This window comes from Euprymna scolopes, chromosome 30, assembly GCF_053919585.1.
Source record: "Euprymna scolopes isolate OS-2025 chromosome 30, ASM5391958v1, whole genome shotgun sequence".
NCBI classification, from domain to species: domain Eukaryota; kingdom Metazoa; phylum Mollusca; class Cephalopoda; order Sepiida; family Sepiolidae; genus Euprymna; species Euprymna scolopes.
In genome coordinates, this window is record NC_136511.1 from 24148592 (window position 1) to 24173323 (window position 24732).

At 34.9% G+C, this 24732-nt stretch overlaps 1 protein-coding gene across 1 annotated transcript in view; it reads right to left on the reverse strand.

Moving 5' to 3' along the window:
* LOC145254717 (uncharacterized) overlaps window positions 1-24732 on the reverse strand; it is a 281182-nt gene that overhangs the window by 26196 nt on the left and 230254 nt on the right. Inside the window, exons 26-32 of the mRNA XM_080113438.1 lie at window positions 23488-23525; window positions 21803-21875; window positions 17901-17982; window positions 14568-14677; window positions 11099-11185; window positions 9687-9724; window positions 2285-2357 (exon numbers count right to left, since the gene is read on the reverse strand). Coding sequence (XP_079969564.1) covers window positions 2285-2357; window positions 9687-9724; window positions 11099-11185; window positions 14568-14677; window positions 17901-17982; window positions 21803-21875; window positions 23488-23525 — 501 coding nt within the window. The remainder of the gene's footprint in view (window positions 1-2284; window positions 2358-9686; window positions 9725-11098; window positions 11186-14567; window positions 14678-17900; window positions 17983-21802; window positions 21876-23487; window positions 23526-24732) is intronic.

The window sequence follows — 24732 nt, forward strand, 5'->3', positions numbered from 1 at the left end:
ATACACCAACTAATTTCATTTTTGAATCTTTAAGAAAATATATAACAGTACTGCCTACTGCATAATTATAATATAACATATAATAATAATGCTTAAGTGGTATATGATGTATAAACTTATATAAATGAGTTTATAAGCCACTAACTTATTTTCAAAACTTTATTATGATGTATAAACTCATATAATGGAGTTTATAAGCCATATTATAATATACAACATATATCCTAGAAATTTATTGAAAATCTATATTGCGAGACTTAATTGCGGCCGCCGTTTAAAAAGAAATCTCCTATAAATTTGTGTTCTATTGTGTATTCATATTAAATCCCTTTTTTCTGTTAGTATTTTTTTGCTTCCCCACAAAAGCAAGATATGACTCGAGGTCGTTTTTAATGTAGGATTCAACCAGCTCCCCGAAAGAAGGCAAACGGAGCACTCTGGTAGGGACGAAAAATAATAATTGTCTCAGTATAGAGGGTTTTCCTTCTATTGACCGAGACAAATTATCTTTAGCATCAGAACAAATCTTACACTTGGATCCCGGCCCGAAGGCCAAAGTATTTATTGGTTCCCCCACCGAGCAAATTAGGTACAAGGCCGATTTTTTATGTGAGAAGTGAAGGGGAAATGGGGACCAACACCCCGGGGAGTAGGGGAACTGGATAGTGACAATTGGTATGAAGGGTTGCCCCTACGTAACACCACATATGGATATTGCTTGCAATATCTACCGGAACAGATACTACACTTTGATCATAGTCCGAAGGCCAATGTATTCATTTGCTCCCCCACCAAGCAAATTAGGTACAAGGCCGATTTTTAATGTGAGGAGTGAAGGGGAAATGGGGATCACATCCCCAGGGAATAAGGGAACTTGATAGTGACAATTTGTATGAAGGGTTGCCCCTACATTGACCAATGTCTTATATGTGGGATTGCTCCCACATATGGTCTTTGCTTGCAGTATCTGCCTGAACAGATGCTACACTTTGATTCCAGCCCGAAGGCCAAGAAGTATTTATTTGCTTCTCCACTGAGTAAATAAGGTACAAGCCGTTTTTTTAATGTGGAGAGCGAGGGGAGGGGAACCAGTTCCCCAAGAGAGAACTAAATAGTGACAATTGGTATGAAGGTTGACAAAAACTGATTGCTCAATAGCAATGGTCTGTTATATGGGGTCGCTCCCATATATTACTTTAATTGCAGTATCTGTGCCGAGAGATGCTACACTTTGATGACAGAAAAAAGATATTCGCCTGAAGGCCAAGTTGAAAAAACGCGAGCCTTTTTTTCTTTTTTGAAGGAAATAGAACTTTCTTATATATGGGTCGTTGAATTGCATTCACTAGCAAGAGATCTAGCTTATTTGCATATGATTTTAAATATTCATTTGAATTAATTCCCTATTAGTTTTTTTTTCGGTTTTAGTATGTGATGATCATTTTTAGCTAACTATTACGTGTAATTATATTCACGCAGCTATTATTCATAATTTATACTTGTGTAATATTTGCGTAAAAAGCTTATAGTAGGCACACAACTCTTTATATATATATTAATTTATGCGTATATATTTTTGTGTAAAAACAGTTCCTCATAGGATTTTTAGTCTACAAATATGAAACTTCATATATAGGGTATTCGGACCTATGCGAAACTTTATATTTTGATTTTAACAGGGGGAAATCAATGCAAAAGTGTGAAAATTGAAAATAAAATGATATTTGCCAGGTGAAGATCGAACGACAACGTTACGAATATGAATGCGTGACGTAATAGCTATTGGTTCATTTTTTTAATGCTTAGCCTTGCAGCAAACATGTCTTCATAATACAGTCATTAACGTCATTGGAAAAAGCAAAACGTAAGCTGAAGGTTTTGGTTTCGATTTTCGCTGGTGGCGGACGAGTCATTTTATTTAAACTTTTTTTATCATTACTATATATTGAGTTCAATATAATATAATAATAAATATGGAATCTGTCATGATTAAAATATCATATTTTAGCGTATTTTACGACCGGGCAATGCCGGGCAGACTGTTAGTAAATAATAAAAAATACATTTTTTTAATCAGGATATTATAATTTTTTTCCGTTTTTTTTTTTTTTTTTTTGTATTTTATCTCAATTTGTTCATTATACAAAGTTTCAGCTCAATAGTTATAAATTTAATGGTTTGATTTTAAAATTTCCGATCCACTTTTTTTGCTGTGAGTTTCTTTAATCGGGGGTTTATTTTACGGTGGATTTTTTCTAAACGAAAGAAAATAAATTTCACTTACTTGAGCTCGTAAGTAACAATCACACAACCCCTCTATACAGACCCCTCGGCCGGAACAGACAGGAGCACCGGGGCTGAAAAACGAAAAGGATTAAAACAGGAAAAAAACAAGTTAATAAAAACCATTTCTTTTTTTTTTTGCTTATCTTGTACATACTTTTTCTTACGGGGTGTCCACATAGATTACCTTTCAGCTTTACAACTTCTCTGACCAAATACGGCTTTATTTTTCTCTCTCTCTCTCTCTCTCTCTCTCTCTATATATATATATATATATATATATATATATATATATATATATATATATATATATATATATCTATAAAATTATTTTTTACTATAATAATTAAATACCTACAGACACTAGTGTTTCATCCTTTCGGGAATCTTCAGTGCAGGGTGTCACGATTACTACCAGTCGAACGATTCGAACCCCGTATCACGAGACATCTCTGGCTCGATTGGCGGAGACCTAATCCATTCGGCTACCATTAACCGCTTGAAATAACATTGAATTTTAAACATCTTAATTTTAAGTGCTCATTTACGCCAGACAGACAGTGATCTAATCGTTATACGATGATCTATGCATAAGAGCTAAATTGACCGACTTTTAATTCAACTGAAAGTGCTCAACGATAAGAAACGAATTTCTTAAAGGGGCTGTGTAATATATATATATATATATATATATATATATAAGTATATATATATAAATATATATATATATATATATATATATAGGAAAATATCAAAATGAGCCAGAAAAAGTTTTTCAGCGCATCATTTTGCATATTTTTCATGAATTCTGCACTTGTTTAGACACCGGTCGGTCAATTTCAAACTTAATGTTATTCAAAGATATTCCTGAATAGCATCTCGTCAGACGGCTAGAGAAAATGACTAATGCATATCTGAACAGAATTCGAGTTTGTTATTTATGGCACAAAGTAGTTCAATCCACATCCCTCTCCTCATGTTTTTTCTTTAGTTATTATTTTCCGATAATCATGGAATTGTTGATCGCCCTATTTTATTTTTTTTGTTATTGTTTGTTGTTTTATATCTTAGATGCTCGATTACAGAAACTTATAAGCATGAATATAAATTACTTTGACTTAATTTTTATTGGCATGTGTACATTGCCACTTGTTGATATACGATGGGCGTGCAATAAATAAGTGATGACCCTGACCCACTTCCCGTAGCAATAGAGCAACGAAACTTGCCACAATTATTAGTCTTTCTTTACATAGGAACCAACCAGAGTTATGCATATTTCCCATCGTTTGATGCAGCTCTGGAGACCGTTTTTGTAGAACACGCCAGGTTGGTCCTCCAACCACGACGTGGCTTCAGAAATCAAGGCTGCATCATCTGGGAAACGCTTTCCTTTTAAAAACAACTTTATGGTTGGGAATAGGTGAAAGTCATAGAGTAAAAGATCAAGAGAGTAGAGAAGATGGGGAGGATTTCATAACCACACGCCCGTACTTCTGATCAGGCGACATGCGAGTTGTGGACCGGAGCGTTGTCCTGCAAATGGAGGGTACATTTGCTGATCTTGCCCCGCCTCGTGATTTTGATAGTTACCCTTAATTTCCTCAAAAGTGAAGCATAATAGGCTCCTGAAATTTTGGTACCCTTTGCCAGGAAGTCTGTTATCACTACTCCGTCCTGGTCCCAGAAGACTGTGAGCATGACCTTGCTAGCACCCTTATCTTCTTTGGAGGTGGTGAGTCTAAGTGCTTCCAGTGCATTGACTGGGCTTTGGTCTCTGGATTATAGTGATGGGCCCAGGTTTCATTCTGTGTAATCAGTCTATTTGGCGAATAGATGCCTCATCAATGGCAAAAGTGGGGCGACCAGGTCTGGGAGCCGTTTCCACAGACTTCCGGCCATGTTTGAATGTAGGATGGCAGCGTTTTACAAGGTCATATGATGGGGCATTATCAAAATAAGTTTCTTTCATTTCATGAATAGTCTTCTGTGGTGTGTGTTCTTTCAAATACAAAAACTAAATCACTGCCCGACATTCAATAGGCTCCATTTAACACCTGTGGGTCAGGAGCATTACTTATTGCACACCCCTCGTATATATATATATATATATATATATATATATATATATAATGGACTCTCCCGTCGTGTTCGGCGCATGTGGGCAAAAATCGCTTGGTTTCACTCTGCCCTCAATGCTTGTGCCGCATGTTTGACACGCGGCCAGCTCTGCTCCTACCAACCAAGCCGCACGACTCACAGGACACAGGCTGGGAATGTGCTGTTCCTACTCTTGCTCTACGAAGATTTGTTTGATTCGATAGCCGTGTGTCAATTCATGTGTTAATGCCCGCAAAACATTTTCCCCTCCACAATTTTCTATCCGCAGCATCTTCAAAGTTTTTTGGTTCAAGCCTGCTTGCTTAAGATTGTCTTTCAGCTTATCCCTGTACATCAGAAATGGACGACCCACATTTCGATTACCCTCTTACAGGTGGCTGTATGCTAGTTGCTTAAGAAGACGGTTTTCATCCATGCGAACAAGGTGACCAGCCCACCGAAGCTGAGGCCTCAATACTTAAAATGTCGCACCTAGCAAACAATCCCGAGTTAGGAGCCTTGTCTTTCCATGTTAATCCACATATACTACGAAGGCAACGCTTATGGAATGTATCCAGTTGCGCAATCATCCTACGGTATGGGGTCCAGGCTTCCGATCCATACAGGAGTATCGAAACAATCACTGCACGATAAACTGAGATTTTGGTCTTTAGAGTCAAACCTCTTTCATTCCATACTCTTGACCGCAGTTTGCCGAAGGCATCAGTCGCCTTTGAAATTATGCTACAATATCTCATCAAGTGATGCAGACGAATTCACCTTACTTCTGAGATATGCAAAGGATTTGTTGTCTATTCACTAAGATTTTCTGAGGCGGTTCCACATATTCTGGTCTCTGAATATTCACACCACGTTGCTGCAACGGGATGGGCTTTGGTTGGTAGATATCTTCTGTCTTTTTAATACTAATCGTCAAACCAAATGCTTTTGCGGCATTGGAAAACCTGTCAACTAATTCTTGTGCTTCTTCAAATGAAGTTGCCACAAGTGCAGCATCGTCTGCAAAAAGAAAATCACAAAATATGTTGCTTCTTGCTAGAGTTTTAGCTTTGAATCTTTGATGATTAAAAAGACCCCCGGTAGTTCTAAACTCAAAATGGACACCTTGCATGTAATCTTTAAAAGCATGCTCGAGCATGATTGAAAAGAAGATGGCAAAGAGCACAGGTGCCATAACACAACCCTTTTTCGTACCGGTTTTTACCTTGAATGACTCAAAGACCTTTCCGTCTGCTCTTACACGTGCCTCCATATTCTCATGAAAGGTTATTATTACATTTACCATTTTTTCATGGATTCAAACTTTATTTAAATCCTTTCAAAGTGCGACTCTGTTGACACAGTCAAACGCCTTGGTTAGGTCGATGAAAACGACAAACAGATCCTGATTTTCCTTACGTTCCTTCTCTGCAACTTGGCGTAAACAGTAGATCATGTCGATGGCTCCCCTTCCAGATCTAAAACCACACTGCGTCTCAGGATCAATTTTGTCTACTAGATGAATGATTATCCTGTTCAAAATGACCCTGGCAAGTATTTTTCCAGCCAAAGAGAGCAGTGATATTCCCCGGTAGTTATCATAAGCAATGCTCTTTCCTTTATTTTTGAAGAGATCGATTATTGACGAGTTCCTGAAATCTTGAGGTACAGAACCGCTTTCCCAGATCATGATGAATAACTCCAAAAGTTTTTTCAAAATTGTGTTCCCCCCAAACTTGAACACTTCAGCCGGTATACCATTATCACCTGCACACGTTCTCAGTAGCATTTGTTTTACAGATGAGAGAACTTCAGAAAAATTAGGAATCACATCTAGTTCTGGTATTTGGATTCTTGCAGGCATAGAACTCAAAACATCATCGTCAACATCATAAGAAAAATTCAGCACTCCTTCAAAATGGTCCTTCCAGCGGTGAAGGATGTCATTCTTATCAGTCAAAAAGGTTGTACCATCTGCCCCCATAACGGGTGAAGTACCATATTGTTGTGGTCCAAAAATTTCTTTCAGACCCTCATAAAATACCCTCGCATCTTTCCTATCAAAAGCAGCCTGGAGCTCAGAGGCTTTTGCAGACCACCAATCTTCTTTCATTTTCCTCGATCGGCGCCGAACATCCCTCCTGACACTGAGATAAGCCGACCTCCTCTCTGCAGAATTCTTGTCTGATATCCAGGCCCTGTGCGTAGAGTGCATTCGGTCTAAAATACCCTGAATTTCAATGTCATTTTCGTCGAACCAATCCTGATGCTTCCTCTTGGAATGTCCGAGTACTTCGCTTGAACATTCATAGATGGCATCCCGCAATTTCTTCCAGGACTCTTCAATATCATTGTTTATCACAATTTCGTTTAACTTTTCATCTAACTTAGAAGATAATTCTTCTTTCTTTTCAGTGTTCAGTTTTTTCATATTCAATGGCTTTGGAATCTTAACTGTATGCCTTCTGCCCTTAGGTCGTAGTTTCAGTGATGTCTTGCATCGAATCAGGGCATGATCCGACAACCAACATGAGTCATGAAATGAACGACTCAAAAGAATATTTCTCCTGTTTCTTTTCCTGGATATAACAAAGTCAATAAGATGGCAATGCTTGGACCTTGGGTGCATCCATGTGCTTTTACAACGATTTGGCTGCTGAAACATAGTATTTGTAATGAAGAGCCCATGTTCACTACAAAATGCCAACAAACGAATTCCACTGTCATTTATTTCCCGCATACCATGAGCCCCAATCACATTTCCCCATGTCTCCCTGTCCGAGCCTACGCCGACGTTGAAATCTCCCATCAGTAAGATCTTGTCATGAAAGCTTACGTTTCTTACTATGTTACCAAGCTTTTCGTAGAAGTTTGTAGCTTCTACCTCTTCTGCATTTAGAGTTGGTGCATAGCAACTTACCAGTGTCAGTCCCATTCCAGCTGTCAGTCCCATTCTAAGGGTCATTAAACGATCGTCACCGCCCCGAGGAAGAAACTCCAGAGAGTCAGCAATATTTGATTTTATTGCAAGCCAACACCGGAACAATACCACCCCCTCTCTTTCCGACCTGACCAAAAGAACGTGTAACCTTCGCCAATTTCTTTCAATTCGCCTGATCCCAAAAGATGTGCCTCAGACAAGGCAGCAATGTTAATGTTGTATTGTTTCAGTACTTTTGCAACTAGCGCTGTCTTCCTCTCGAAAGAATCATCACCATCAAGCAATGTTCTTACATTCCACGTTCCAAAATTGAACGCATGCTTTGCATTTTGAGTTTCTGTTTCGACTGCACAATTGGATAGCCAGTCAACGGCAGCAAGATGAGAAGCTTTTGTGCGAACAAACTTTTTAGGGCCCCTTTTATCGCCCCCTCCCTGTCTAGGGAAAGCAGTGCTACATCTATAAAATAGATCTGCTTTGCCATATAGTAAAGGACACGGAATGTGCAATTGTTCACAAATTTTTATACAAGAACCGCTATCACCTACTACGCCGCCAACTGTGCAGAGTACCGACTAAATGCCTCCAGTGGTATCCTCCACCTGCCTCCACCACCAGTACCCCATCGCCAGTGAACTTCGCCTGATGGAACATTTTGTTTACCTTCTTGGATTTTGTAAGAAAGCAGAGTGAGCAAACTCATGACTACCCACACAATGATTTGATTTAAGTCGTAATGGCTTGTGTAGAACCATTCACACCTTTTGAAACAGCCGATAACATCAGCTGGTGCAAAATGTGCCACGGAACGAATAAACAGCTGCATCTCAGGCTTTGTAATAGAGTTTTCCATCACTCAGGTAGACTGTCAACCAGACTTAAGGGCCACTACCTGCCCATGGAGTGAGATATTGCGCGCCAGACACCAACCTGGGATTTCAAACTCCACGCTATATATGTACATATATACTCCGCGCTATATACACATATATGTATATATGTGTATGTATATATATATATATATATATATATACACATATATACACATGCATATCAGTGCATGTGGACCTATTTGGCCGTTGACCCTAGGAGGGGTCATCCGCCCTTTGTAAGGTCTTGTTTTCTTATCTTTCTGTGAGACTAGCCACCCTCCTCACCAGGCAGGCTAGTGGGAGAACCAGTTTAGTAGCCGGTGACCCGACCATGATGCAGGTAATAATGGGTTACATGGTACCAGTAGCTTATGACATGACCTAACACAAAACGTACATACATACAAACATACATACAAACATACAAAAATGCATACATACAAACATAAAAACATACAAACATACATACATGCATACATACAAACATACAAGCATACATAAATATTGTTCGTTTATAAGAAACAACAGACATTAAAGTGGCATACATTCAAACACACCACGATTCAAATATACACACTGTACGTTATTTAGTACCAGTATATACATGGGCATATAAACACCACCACTCACCCCTATACAAAACACACACATACACACACACACATATATATATATATACACACACGCGCACACATACACACATGTGCACCCTCTCCTCTTGCAGAGCGTCCGCAAACTTTAGACACATAGTATTATCGGATGGCATGCTTGTAATTTTTCTGATCGTTTATAAAAATAGAAAAGTGCTCACTAGAGAGGAGCTAGTTTTGCTCTTCTTTTGGTCTTCTTGCAGTGGAGAAACACAATAAAGATGTAACACAAGAACTCAGTTGGTATTTATTAGAGTTTGAGCGATTAATCAGGTTTGAGGATTGAGAAAATCAAAACTTTTGGAGGCATCGGGATCGGTATTGGAATCAGAAAAATTTGTGCCGTTTTTTCTGATGCAAAAACGATTCCTTCAATCATCATTTTTGATTTGGGTTAAAACAAAATCTTCCACTGCTGCTAGTTATGATAAAAATAATAATTATTTACTAAATTAAAAACTACCACCAGTAAAACAAAAATCTACAGATAATCCCACGCACAAGAGTATTTTTTTACGTTGGAGAAATTATCTGCACATTTAGCATTTGTTTCTACTTTAATATAGAAAACTAGTAACACTATAGTTAAACATTAAGATATTTATAAAGAATCGGAATTGGAATCGGTAATTATATCGGAATCGTGAAAAATATTCCAATCGCCTCATCACACATATTTTCTTAACACGTGTTCAGACTTTATGAACACCCTGTATACATTGCGTATATAAAGTGTACACAAATGCGAGGAGATGAAATAGATTAGTTTAAAATAAGAATGGTTTACGAAAATGAAGACCTCAGCAACCCCTACTCATCAACTAATCATTAACTACTCACCTTTTTCTGCATGGTCTTGTACGAGCGTGGAGTACTCTCTGAAATAAGAAAAAGGAAAAGTTTATTAAGATGAGAAAACGGGTAATAATTTCCATACATCTTTTTCAGAAAGGATTTTCCGAGACTCTTACGCTGTTTATTAGTAAAAAGATCGTATTCAAGTCCAATGTAAACAAGTTCTTGCAGAGGTGTCCCTTTAAATCAATTAATCCTACCAAATATCTACCACTAAGAATCACAAAGCTCGTGCCTTAGTGATCATCGTACACCCATTGACCTTTATTCTCGCGTGACAATCGGGCCTTGATTAATGGTGACTTCCTTGCAAAAATGTAGGTGTGGAGGAGTCGACTAAATTGTCGAAAATGGTAAAAACTGGCAGTCGAGTTGTGAATAGGCATGTCAAATATTTGCCTATTGAAAGCTTCGGATATGAACGTGACCATATTTCCTTTGTTGCAGTGCTATGGAGCAAGCAATTCTAATAGAGAATGTTTGTTGTTTTTTTGGTTGTTGAGATTAACGACCTTTGACTTATTCTACTTTGACGCGATTGAAATGAAGGACCGTGGGGATTGGCCACCACCAACAACAACCGTAGTTTTTTTTGTTTTTTTTACGAGGAGGGGGCATACTTCCATCGGGAAACGCTGGCTAACGGGTCCTGCTAGTTAGGAATAAAACGCTTTCGAAAAGGAAGCAGGCCACCTACTGTTTACTTTAATTTTTATTCAACGTTTTGATATTGTTCGAGTTTAGCATTTTTGTTAATTGCAATTATTCGTTTAACCTTCTCAGTGTGATTATGAATAAATCTATTCTCGCATAATCTCATGCATTAATGAGCTTTAAAGACGAATAACATCACCTGACTTTACTGTCAAGATCCGCAGATATCAGTAGATTTTCTATTCTAATAAATTATTCGCTCAAAACGTCTTTACACTTGCATCCATCCTTCCTGTTTCCTCGCTGACTTTATCAACATGCAAAAGTGTAAATGTAATGTAAATAAAGATATACATCCAGCACTACCCACTTACGATATCCGTAAAGACCTTGTCCCTAATTTGCAATGAATTAAAGATATCCTTTTATATATGTGTAATAGAGTGCGGATGCGCGTATCCAGAATCCGAGTCGTACGCGAAATGCGTAACAGTAAAAAAGAACAGGCTATATAAAAACGTTCTGCAAGTTCGAGAGCATGTTAGAGACGTGATTGACATCACAGCCGTAACAGAAGTCACGGGTGACTATAGAATGAGAAAATAAATGTCGTTGTTGAAGAAAATATGGAGTCAAGTTATTACTTGCTCTATGTTCCTCGAGACGTACCCTGCTGCAACGGTGGTTACATGCGTTGTTTGAGGTTCAAATTCTTTTTTTTATTATTTAAAAAAAACACTCACGTCATATTTTTCACACGTTGGGCCTGTGTACAATTCATCACATTCACATTTGCCATTTACGCATTTCCCATGGTCGTCACAAATTTTCTGAAACCAAGAAAAAAATTTTTTATGAAGACAAATGTAAATAAACTCTTACTATGAAATCTAGAAAATAATTAACAAATGCTACCTAGAAAATATACTCAAGCCAGCAAAAAGTTAATGAGGAACAGCTGCTGTGATAACGCAAGATTTGCGATGCTTTATTAATGTAGCAATAAATATTGGAAATCAAGGGAGACTTGTTATTTTTCAGATTTCGGTTAAACCACTTATATACTTAGGTTGTATATAAACAGCGTAGTTGTATAACGAGCGTATATATATATATATATATATATATATATATATATATATATATATATATATATATATATATATATATATAACGCTGAACTATTTGTCCGTTTGTGTGTGTCTGGTCACGAATAGCCTCCTATATGGTTGACTATTTTAATAAACTGATTACATATAATGATAGATGTATCGAGGATCAGGAACGGGTATATTTGATTTCGAAGAACGGTGGTTCATAAAACTTGTGGTGTCTGTATTCGCGCCTGACCCCCAAACTATGGAAATAAAAAATGAAAATAAAAACGATTACAAGGGGTTTTGATATAGATGTACATAAGCATACTTTGATAAGTATGTTTCAACTTAAATAGGGATGGTATAATAAAATTGTGGGGTCATCGTTCGCGCCTGTACTCCATGGAAATAGGCACAAACTTTAACAAAGACTTTTCATATCTATTTGCGTAAGTATACTTTGATAATTATGTTTCAGTTTGAAGAAATATAATATAATAAAATTATTGGGTGTTCGTTCGCGGCTGACCTCCATAGAATGTAGATATGTCACAAAGTTCAACAGGGATTTTTAAAAGGGGTGAGGGTCCACAATAACACCTTTACTTTAATCTTAATTCACTTAGCTTTTATTTATTTTTTTAGTTGAATCATATTGTGTCGATTAAATTCACCTCATAAATTCACGTTCTTATTAAAGTGAACGCAAAAAAAAAAAAATTCCGAACTTTAGACAATTTTCGACACAAATTTTGCATAACTCTGTTTTTTTCCCTTCTCCCTTGCACGTGGCACTCTTTCGAAAATAGATAAATAGATAAATAATAAAAAATAAGAACGTTACTTGTTATCGTGTCAAAAGAAGGAAAAAATCCTGCTCACGTGATTACGTGTCTTTTTAAAAACATTTACATAACCTTTTTATTTATATATCTGTTTAAACTTTTTTGTTAGTGTACTAGAAGGAATTCAGTTGATTACAACCCTTTCTTCGTGTTCTTTACATTATAATTGTACAACCCTGAATCCGACGGCGCAATACTACACCGTTCAATACTGTAAAACTGAAACGAAGCTGATAAGCTTGAAAAGGGTACCATTTTCTTCTTATTCATATTTATATCGATTCTTTGCTTTATAATACTAAAGTAATTACGTGTTTACTTTTTTAATATCCCATTTTGCTGTTTCGGATTATTTTACTAAAGTAAGTGTAGCTTTATTTCTTTTACAAACTGTTTTTGTTTCTTTGTTTTTCGAAATTTCGTCGATATTAAGTAAGAGTGTTTGTCAGAAAAGCCAACAAACGACTACCCAAAAAAATAAATATACAAGAAATAAATGTTACCATACTCAATGAAAGTTCCGTTCATGTTTTTTTCTTTGTTTTGAAATAGATTTGTATTCTCTTTACTTGGAATAATTTCAGCGAACCTAAATTAAAACGAAATTTGAGGCGATAACTACTTAAATGAGTTTTTATATAAACTACACATGCCATAATCGAATATTCCTCAAGCACAAAATAACGGAAAACATTAAAATATGTTTATAAATATTCCTTGCGTTGACGGAACTCTCTTAAATTGTTAACACAGAATGCTCAGGTGCTCCTCCTTCAAATTGAAAACGGCACTCTACATTTCAAAGTCGCTGCCATTTTGATCTTTTTAAAACCGGTTCGTGAATTAAAAAAAAAATTGCAAACTACTTAAAAAATACAAACCAATGAACTTTTCATAACCTATCATACTTTCATCAATCACAGTCCATTTTCTGTAGGCTGTTATTGAACGCAGTACACGACGGGTACTTCTGCTAGTATAGTCAACGGCGGGTACTTCTGCTAGTATATATATATGTACTTCTGTTAGTATATATATATATATATATATATATATATGTACTTCTGATAGTATATATATATACATATATATATATATATATATATATATATATATATATATATATATTATATATATACTAGCAGATGTACCCGTTGTTGATTGGATTCAAAAACAGCCTACAGAACATGGACTGTGATTGATGAAAGTATGATAGGTTATGAAAATGAGAGAGGTTGTAAATATATATATATATATATATATATATATATATATGCATATATATATATAAATATATACATATATATATATATATACATACATATATGTGCATACATATATATATACATATATATATACACACCCACACACACACACACACACACACACACACACATATATATATATATATATATATATATATATATATATATATATATATATATATATACTAGCATGGGTGCCCGGCGTTGCCCGGGTATTTGGAGGTGTATGTTGTGCAAAAAAAGCGGTTATTTTTTTTTTACATTAACCTCTATTATACCCCTTTAAATTTATTGTTTGGGGCTCAAATCAAGTTATTAAGTTAGATCGATGCCCAAGGAACCTATATCTTAAATTTCAAGTGCGTGGACACATAATTGTCGGAGCAGTTTGGTAGTTCTCAAAAGTGAAATCGTTCAACTTTGACCCCTTAATCGCCAAATTTCTGGCTAAAAACCGATCACATCGATTTAGCACACTGATCCAAGATGGCAAAACTAAATATTACAGTATTATTATTCATAAGCTAATCTCAACAAGATATAAAAGCTCGATAAAACCAAATAGGAGATAGAGCTTATAATAAGAACAAATAGTTAATAAAACCTGTTAAAAAAACACTTTGAAAAAGAGTTAAAAGACTATCCACTTATTTAGTGTTTCCTTTTTAAAAATAAATGTGTTTTATTCTTTTTCAAAGTGTTTTTAACATATTTTATTAACTACTTTTTCTTATATATATATATATATATATATATATATATATATATATATATATATATATATATAGATAGATAGATAGATATTGATCTTCTGAATGTTAGTACAGTTGGGAGAGCAGAATCCCGGAAGGGAGTTCCAAAGTCTTGCATACCTGGGGAAGAAACTATTGAAGTAGAGGGCCTTCTTACACCTAAGGAGTTCTACAATGAAGGAGTGGAATTCAGCTGCTTGGTGAGTTTTACGGGTGACTATTTGTAGTGAGTAAATAATAATTGTTTACTTACGCCATTTTCTGATGTACATCTGTGTTCAGAATGATCATCTGTGCACTTGGCTCCCGAATAATTTTTATAACAACGGCATTTACCACATATGCATTTTCCGTGGTCATCACCTGAGTCGGATTTTTAAAAAAATGTTAAAAAAACAAATAAGAAAATTTTACCAATATAATAATCTACAGAGTTTAAATAAATTTCCATATATATAGTTATTTGTCTATATAATGTTAGATGTACATGTAAAGTTATTATAAAGTTTTAAATTGTGATGTAACTATATAATTATGGATTTTGATGTGATTTGAATATATAATTATACATTTTGGTCTGATTTGACTATATAATTATAAATTTTGATGTAATGTGACTGCATAATCTTACATAGTAATGTGATGTGAACATATAATTATAAATTATAAGGTGATTTAACTCCGAATTTTAGATTTTGCGAGTGTGTAGTTCCACATCTCAGTTGCAATATCTCTTAAGAGAATTCTCAGTCGAAATGGTAATGCATCAAACGTCCAATCCATATCTTAAAGACAACAAATTGTTTGTATACTAAACATAGTGCTATTTCGGCATACAACATCGAAACATCCTTTCTGTCAAGAAAGCAGATCCTCTTTTTTTACATAGGCATCACCACTTATCAAGGCCCAGAGAGCACTCGAGGATAAGGGTTAAGAGTTTACAGTAGTCAACTGGACACTATAGTAATCGTTAGTAATGGAAATTTGATAAATTTGTTAACTTAAGTGAAACGGCTCATCAAGAACTTGTTTACGTTGGACTTGAAGACAACCATGCTGTAGTCAGCTGGAAAGCAGGAAAACGGAAGACAATTCCACAGGCGTGCAGTGCTAAGAAAGAAGCTTTGTTCATAGAATCTACATTTGGATTCAGGCACAGATAAAGATAGTGTTTTAAGCTAGACGAGTCTTTCTTGTGAAAGTTTGGCGAGGGGGGACCATAGATTGAAGCTCAGTCAAACAATTGCCATGAAAATAAGGATAAAGCAGAGACAAACTCGCAACATCTCTTCTGTGAGATAGAGATTGCAGGGCAGAGAAAAGGGTATCTCCGAGGTTACGAAGTCTATTTTGAACTCTAACAAGGCAGGGCAAATCCTTTCTAGCAGCTCCTGCCTAGATGTGGCAACAGTATACCATCCTTGGTCGTACCTCGCTCTTATATAGATAGAGAATTGCATCAGCAGTGAGATATATACTGGATCGATACAGAGATCGCACCATTTTTCCAGCAACCTTGGAAACAGATTTGATGTACGTGTTCCATTTAATATCAGGAGTAAAGTTGAAACCCAGAAGCTTGTCAAAACATGAGGCCTCCTCAAGACAGGAGCCATTGAACTAGAAGTGTTTTTTTTACGCCATGCATGCAGGGTGTATGATGTGGCACAGTAATCGATAACTTGTAACAGCCGATGATAATCATCCCACATGGTAAAAGCTTGGCGTAACATTTTTTTCTCTCTGATTATTTTTGTTGAGCCAAAAATCGTTTGGACAGCATTTTTGTATTTTGAACAATTTGATTTATATAAACATGATTAACTAACATTAGCTGATACAATTCATACAATTTAGGTATATTGGTTACAGAAAAGGTAAGTTTGGATTTTGCTTCTTCTTTTTTTAATCACAGTGAAGCGCAACGTATGACTCAACGAATGTGATATTAGCAAACAACTGCCAAGACTCATTAAATTTTAATCATACTGGATTATTTTGAAATACTTTATATATACATATATATATATATATATATAAAGTATATATATATATATATATATATATAGTAATCTTAAAACTAATTTAAATAGAGTTCGATATTGTTCAGTGGTAGATTTATTTGAATAATTTCTTATACTCATTTTCTATAGTATACTTTCTCATTTCTGTTACTTTTATATATACATATATATATATATATATATATACATATATATATATACATATTAGCCACACTGATGAGCTGTAAAACAGCGAAACAGTACTGTATGTGGATCACTATATATATATATATATATAAGTTTCCCTAAACAGTACTGTATTGATAACTATATATGGCATACATACATATATATATATATATATATATATATATATATATATATATATATATATATATATATATATATATATATATATATGTCATCAACATACAGTACTATTTAGCTGTTTCACAGCTCATCAGTGCTGCTAGACAAGCACCTACCTAAAGACAAGATCGAAACCCGATCACCCAAATGGCAATCGAAGCTTCTAACCTTGCGCTATTCGGCTGCTGCTATGCGGGGAGTGAATTAACAATGTTTTGACATTGTCCAAATACCTAAGCTTAATGGTGATTTGTTTATCACTCCTCAATGGGCTCAACCCAAGATAGGGAGCATTATATATATATATATATATATATATATATATATATATATGTGTGTGTGTGTGGGGCGGGTATGTGTATAAACTGGACATTATTTTATCAGTTTAATATATATATATATATGCGTGTGTGTGTGTGTGTGTTTGTGTGTGTGTGTTTGTATTTCATATATAATATATGATTATAATAATAAATAACATTAAAGATAATTTATATTTCATTTTCAAGAGAGATAATTCGCATAAAACCTCCCGGCATTGGTAAACACCAAACGCTTAACGCAGATAATAAGAGGCGAAAAGAGAAGGCAGCCATAATTAATGTGCGCTTCAGATCCCAAATTGTCAATACGCGTCCCGAGGTCCTAGTGTATTTTCGTACTCATCCAGTATCACCCAATCCCAAGCTGTAAATAAAGACCAAGATGATGGTGTAAAATATTTGGGATCTTTTTATTTACAGAAATTTATAACGATATACTTTTGAAGTTAACATTATAAAATATTACGTTATACGCATGATATAATTATTGCGAAACACTACTTTGTTATACGTGTGATATCATTATTGCGAAATACTACGTTATACGTGTGATATAATTATTGCGAAATACTACGTTATACGTGTGATATAATTATTGCGAAATAATACGTTATATGTGTGTTTAATTATTACAAAATAATACGTTAATCGTTTGATATAATTATTGCGAAATACTACGTTATACGTGTGATATAATTATTGCGAAATACTACGTTATACGTGTGATATAATTATTGCGAAATACTACGCTATACGTTTGAAGTTAATATTGGTGCGCTAATTGAGAAAAAGTATTTTGTATAAATTTATATATATATATATATATATATACATATATATATATACATATATATATATATATATATATATATATATATATATACTGACCTCCACATAATTTCCCCTTTACACGAGGGCAACTGTAGTCGTCACATTCACAATATCTGCCGGTGAAAGTCCCATTCAGTGCCTAAAATCAAATGAGTTATATGGAATATAGATGAAAATAAACAGTGATGCGGAAAGGGAGTTCAAAATTTCAATATTAAAACAGAAAAGAAACAGATAACAGAATACTGACATTATGCGATTCAATTTCTAAAAACTTATCGGGTAAAGTTGACACAATTAATATGATAATAGTAATGTTTAGTATGGGTATCTGTACGATGTTTGCCTCTAAGAAAAAGAGACTACTTACCTATTAACTGCGAGGGGGTCACACTGGCGGTCAAAAATTCAGAAGGAACTCCTTTTTCAAACAAAGCCATAATAAACACTGACAAATTTCCAATACCGAGACATTTTTCTTTGCTTTTCAATATTCGACCCGGAATTGCTTTTTATATGCCATTCTTTTCAATCACCTGGTCTCCACATATGCAAATTTGTTTACTTTTGGACATTTCGCTACAAACAAGGTGTTTTTCAATACATGTACAAAGAACTTTCCAAGCCGAGATTTTTTTTTTATTTCAGTGTGTCAGCCTTGTTTCTAAGATGAGATCCTAGCTCAAATTATTTAAATCCAAAATATCACATGCCAGAAAAAAATAAAAATTTGATCGAAGGGTGACAATCCATAAACACATATAAAGAGTTACATGAGAATATATTTTCAAATCATCACCATTATTTACACATGCAAATTAATTGCTCAGGCATGCAAATTATTTCCAAATCTAAAAATCTGTAATCATTAAAGTAGAAAACTGTGTCATCATAAATGCCAGAATTGATGCAACCACATGACTTTTAATAGGGACATTATTTTCAAGAAGAGTATAACGACTCTCTCCAATGTTTGACTGATATAAAGTAAAAAAAACCCACTATCTATTTATTTATCTATCGATATGACTGTTAATGAGGATCAGAACTCCTGAAAAAAAAATTAAAACAAATGATCGTCCTGCTCTTTGACCGCTGACGTTTGAATCAAACGTCAATATGAAAAATAATTTATATGTTGGAAATAACGTTTTCTGCGAATAAAAACGAATGAGTTTAACAAAATGCAGTCATTGTCGGGACAGAGACGGGTGCTGGCCGCATTATTGGCTGATGTCACCAAAGCCCCCTACAACCACCATCACCCTCTAAACATATATTAGCAATAAAGAATTTTTCATTTTAGTCGTTAAACACAGAACGCGCGATTTATTGTTGTCAAGTGTATATTAAAAGAAACACAATGGTGTTTAGATGAAATACACTCGTATATAACAAATATATATATATATATATATATATATATATATATATATATATATATATATATATATATATATATATATATACGAGAAAACAGTTAATAAAACATGTTTAAAACACTTTGAAATGAGTTAAAAACATATTTAATCTGAAAAGGAAACACTAGATAAGTGGATAGTCCTTAATCCGCGGAGTTTCGAATAAATACTTTCCTTCTCATCAGAGGGTAGGAATTAGCAAAAGTCGGGATCGGATTTTGCATGCAAAAGTATTTGATGAAACAACGAGTAAGTCAAGATCTTACTTGAAAATAAAAAAGTGAAGCAGAGGGAATATGGTGAAGAAAAAGGTGATTACATATGAATGGATAGTCTGGTGGAAGATAAATAATCCAGTGATGGTAAAATCCAAATATATAACTTCAAGAAAGTTAATTGAATTTCCATTTGCACAAGTAAAATCCAAAAATCCCGTAATTGGAAGAAGATGGTCCATAATAATCATAAGGTAGAAATCCATGGAAAATTTTCCAAAATTTTGTACAAAGAGGGAAAGTAAAGCATTCCAATAATATTGATAAAAGCAAAATAAGATATGCTTTTCATTATACTGCCGAGATATAAATTTTAAAGATAAAAATTGTATTTTTTATATATATATATATATATATATATATATATATGTATATATATATATATATATATATATATATATATATAGAGAGAGAGAGAGAGAGAGAGAGATAGAGATAGATAGATAGATAGATAGTGTCTGTTTAAATCGATTTTGCCACTCTAATTAACAAGCAAAATACAATTATAAGTAATATGTAAATCATTTTGGCTTAGCATGTTAATGATTGAATATAAGAGATAAATGTGTACGCTATCCACCCTGTAAATGATGAAGCAATTTAGTTTTGGTAGTTTTAGTAACTAAACGTAATTTACGATTCTGAATTCTTTAGATAACAATTGATTATTTTTTTACCTGGTAGTCACGACTTATCAAGGCCCGGAAGCTACTCGGAGATAAGGGTTATTGCGTATAACAGTAATCAATGGGATACTATCGTAGTAATTCTTAGTAATGCAGATTTGATAAAGTGTCTTACTTAAGGGGGCGGTTTATCAAGAATTTGTTTATGCTGAACTTGAAGACATCCAAGTTGTAGTCATCTGGGAAACAGGTAAACGGAATAGAGTTCCGCAGACGTGCACTTCTAAGAAAGAAACTTTGTTCATGGAATCTACGTTTTGATTAAGGCACAGATTAAAAATGTGGAAAATTATTGACAGTAGTTTCAGCTATACAGATGTTTTTCGTGGAAGATTGTGGAGGGAAGAGCAGAGATTGGAGCTCAGACGAGCGCTTGCCATGGAAAAAACGATAAAACAAGGATAGGCTCGCAATGTCTCTTCTGTGGGAGAGAGGTTGCAGGGAAGAGAACAGGGCATCGCCCACTAAGCAACGAAGTCTATTTTGTACTCTGTCAAGGCAGGATAAGCTGTTTTAGCAGGTCTTGCCCAGATATGGCAGCAGTACTCCATCCTTGGACGTACTTGGCTTTTATGTAGGTATAGATTATTCGTATTACTTGGATTCTTCAGACTATTGCTCTCATCATGAGTTTTTTTTTTATTTATTCATTTTATTTTTTGCAGTACGATTCGATCGATGTAAATCCGGCCTTCTCCAGATGTATCTTGGCGAACTTGAGAATCTTCGTGCATTTTAGTAGAATTCAATTGTAAAAAGTTATATTCCTGGAGATTGAAGGCGCAATCTGCAGTGCGGGCGACCCAAAAGTACAACTGCGTATTACTTAGGACTTCTGCCCAATCATGTGTCACGATAAGATAACATACTACCGCTGTTGATTAAATAAAGGGTTTCGTTCGAAATTCCGTACAGATTTCCGAGTAGACATCATATCACTCGTTTTAAAGTCAATCCTGTGTCTCTTTGGATGTGGACTGGTGCCGAGTTCTGCTGCACCACCCAGTGTCTGCCAGCGACCACCTGACTACACAAGGGGTTCTCAACACTCTACAGCACACCCATATACACATTGGCACTGATTTTCAAGCCGACTTCGACGACGTGAGGTGGTATAATGTGGCCCTCACTTGAAATCACACCAAAATAATAACTGTGGCCGAAAACATTGTTTTCATCACCCTGGGCACGTCCCTGTTATTTGTGGTAATCAAGTGATGTATTTTGAGTGTGATGGCAGTTGTCATAACTTGGATCGGTAGTGAGCATGAGTTGTAAAGCGGCGCATCTCCGATCTCGATTGGCGAACATTGTGTCACTTTCAAGCATGGTGGAAAGCTTCTATCGCTATTGAGATTTTACACAACTGGTCAACTATTATTTCATCTTTTAACATATTCAAATCCATGTCATATTGCGTGATAATTACTCATCTCGAATAAGCTGTTATATTCTATCACTCAAAACTGATGATTATCTTCATCTTTATTATTTGACTCATCTCAGGAGGAAAAATCACAAAACTTATTAATAAACTGAATGATTATATTTTAACGAAAACAAAATATGAATCTTACGTTCGGTGTTCTATGGCACTGACAACGTCCACGTTTGCAAATCCCACGGTTGGAGCAGATTTCAGTCGAGTCTCTGAAATAAAATAGGATATGAGGTATTAAAATAAATGTAAAATACGAAGAGTTATAATTAGAAAGGGTAATATTAACATCCTTTTGATTTTTTGTCGCGCTGACATTGATATTAAAAGCCTACTTGTTTTATTTAAAAAATATTAAAATGAACTTATTAATATATTCAGTCATGGATATGCCAGTGACTAAATAAAAGGTAACTAATTTGCATATTTCTTTGAAAAACGAACTTTAATTAATTATTATTTATTTTTTTTTTTTTGCTTATTATTGTGTGATTGGCTTCACTTAACGGTTACCCTCACTTCTATTTCTACGTTGTGCATAACTGTGTACAATTTAGGATGAACGTCTTAGCATATACACACACACACACACACATATATATATATATATATATATGTATATATATATATATGCTAATCTTTCTATCTATTTCTCTCTTTCACATTCTCTCTCACTCTTACTATCCTCCCTCTCTCTCTTTCTGTACATGTATATATATATATATATATATATATTAAGGGGTGTTTTCTGTGTGTGCGGAACAGTCTCTATCAAACTCTCCCCTTAATTTTTGGTCTACAGACTTGAAACTTGATATATAGCGGATTTGGAACTGTGGAACAAATTAGATTTTGTTTTTAGCTGATAAAAAAAGGCAGCTAAAGGGTCAACATTGAAAAAAGAATTTTGAACATTACAGGAGTAACTCGAATAAACATGTTACTTCTGCGCATGCGCAAATGTATAGTTGCAATTCAACACTAAATGCGCGCTGCTTTCGTTAGAATATACCCACCCATCGCGATCCTCAACGTAAGCTGAAAAATTCAGCGTCCTCTGAACTCAGTATATAAGAATACCCAGTCAACATTACCTAGCGCCAAGTCACGATGATTTTATCGATAATGAGCAAGGTGACGAATAAGCCAGGTACAGTTCCTATTAAAGAATAAGCCAATCTGGATCGATGATGAACAGGCGGTAAACTAGGGCCTGTCACATTAAACACGATTATACCCAGAATGCCTAGGTGACAGGGGGGAATGTCAATGTTATTGTAATGTTACGTGAACATGGTGTTACACTTTATTTTAGTAATTCATGAGAATAAAATTGGGAATAAATTAAAATTCAGGTTGGCATTTTTGTCTTTTTAACAAAAGCCTTTATTATAGTTACTCTCCAATCTCGAAATTACTTAAAAGTCTCCCGCTGCCACGTGTCCATCTAACCTGTCTTGCGTTTCTCTTTCTTCCAACTGCACGCTGACAACATCCTGTCCATTCTTGCCTTCACATAACACGCCCTTCTCTTCGCCGCCGACTTTGTTTCTTAGCAATTACGTGGTGCTTTTTTTTCTTTTTTTTTTCAGACACAATCCCGAACATATTTGCCAATTTGCATACGCGCCCAAACGCGGCTCTTGCTGCTAATACAATCGCTTGCCATCTGTCCCTCGGCTATTGCTAACACATCATCTGCGAACGTATCGGGTATTTTAATTATGACCGAGAAAAATCTACTTCGGAAATCATCATCACGTACACCATTGTCACAATCTGTATTTGAAATAATAGTAAAAATCAATCAACTTTTAAACTTACCTTTGGATGCAGTACGGTGTGTATTCGTCGGTGGTGTGCTATAAATAACAGGAGAAAATCAACAATCGGAAATTGTTTAAAAAATATATTCAATTAACGTTTTCTCATATGTGTATATATATATGAGCGCGCACACGTGTGTGTGTGAGTGTGTGTGTGTGTGTGTGTACCAAAATTTATTATAGAGCACAAACGGATGCTCTTCAACTTTTGAGTTTAAAAATAGGAGGCTATACTTTTGGAACGACCATCGTATATCAGCAAAATTCAATTCATATATATATATATATATATATATATATATATATATATATGTATATATGTATATATATATATATATATATATATATATATATATATATATATATATATATGATACAACAGACCAGTACTGTATGCGGATGACAATTAAAGCCAACCCCCTCTGGGGGTTGAGCACTTTGTAAATATATTTTCACCCGACGCGTATTTAAGCTATTGAGCAAGGCCAGCTATTAATTTGCCTGTAAACATGTTCATGGTTAGAGCCCTGTTGCGACGGGCGGGTGTGGATTTAATGCACACTTGAGGAGAAATATTAACGGCAATGATTCGTAGTCCGATGCTGAGAGCTACCGACTGGCAATGCGATGAGAAAGGTATATGTCTAGCCGCATTGATGAGTTGTGATAGAACGAAACAGTACTTTATGTGATTGACTATATATAGAGTATTAATAAAATGACAAAATAAAAACATATTCAAATGTATACAAATATTTTTGTTTTGTCAATAACAATGATACTACAATTAGGTTTGTCGGATATGTAAAACTCTTTGTGCCACGGTTTTTCGAAGCCTAATGCTTCTCATCAGAAAAGGAGATAAAATGCTAGGTAACACACGGATGCGATGTCTAACAATATCTACATGAGGGACAAAATAGTGCAGTGAGAGATAAAATGTTTGTGGGAGGGAATGGGGGAGCAAAAACGTTTTCTGATGAGAAGCATTCGGCTTCGAAATACCATAGTAGAAAGAGTTTTACTTACCATACACACCTAATTGATGAATCATCTTTATTGAATAAACGAATAAATCTATATATATTTGTATATATATTTGTATCAATGTTTTCTTTTTTTATATTCTCTCTCTTTCGCTCTTTCCCCCCCCTCTCTCTCTCTCTCTCTCTCTCTCTCTCTCTCTCTCTCTCTATATATATATATATATATATATATATATATATATATATATATATATATA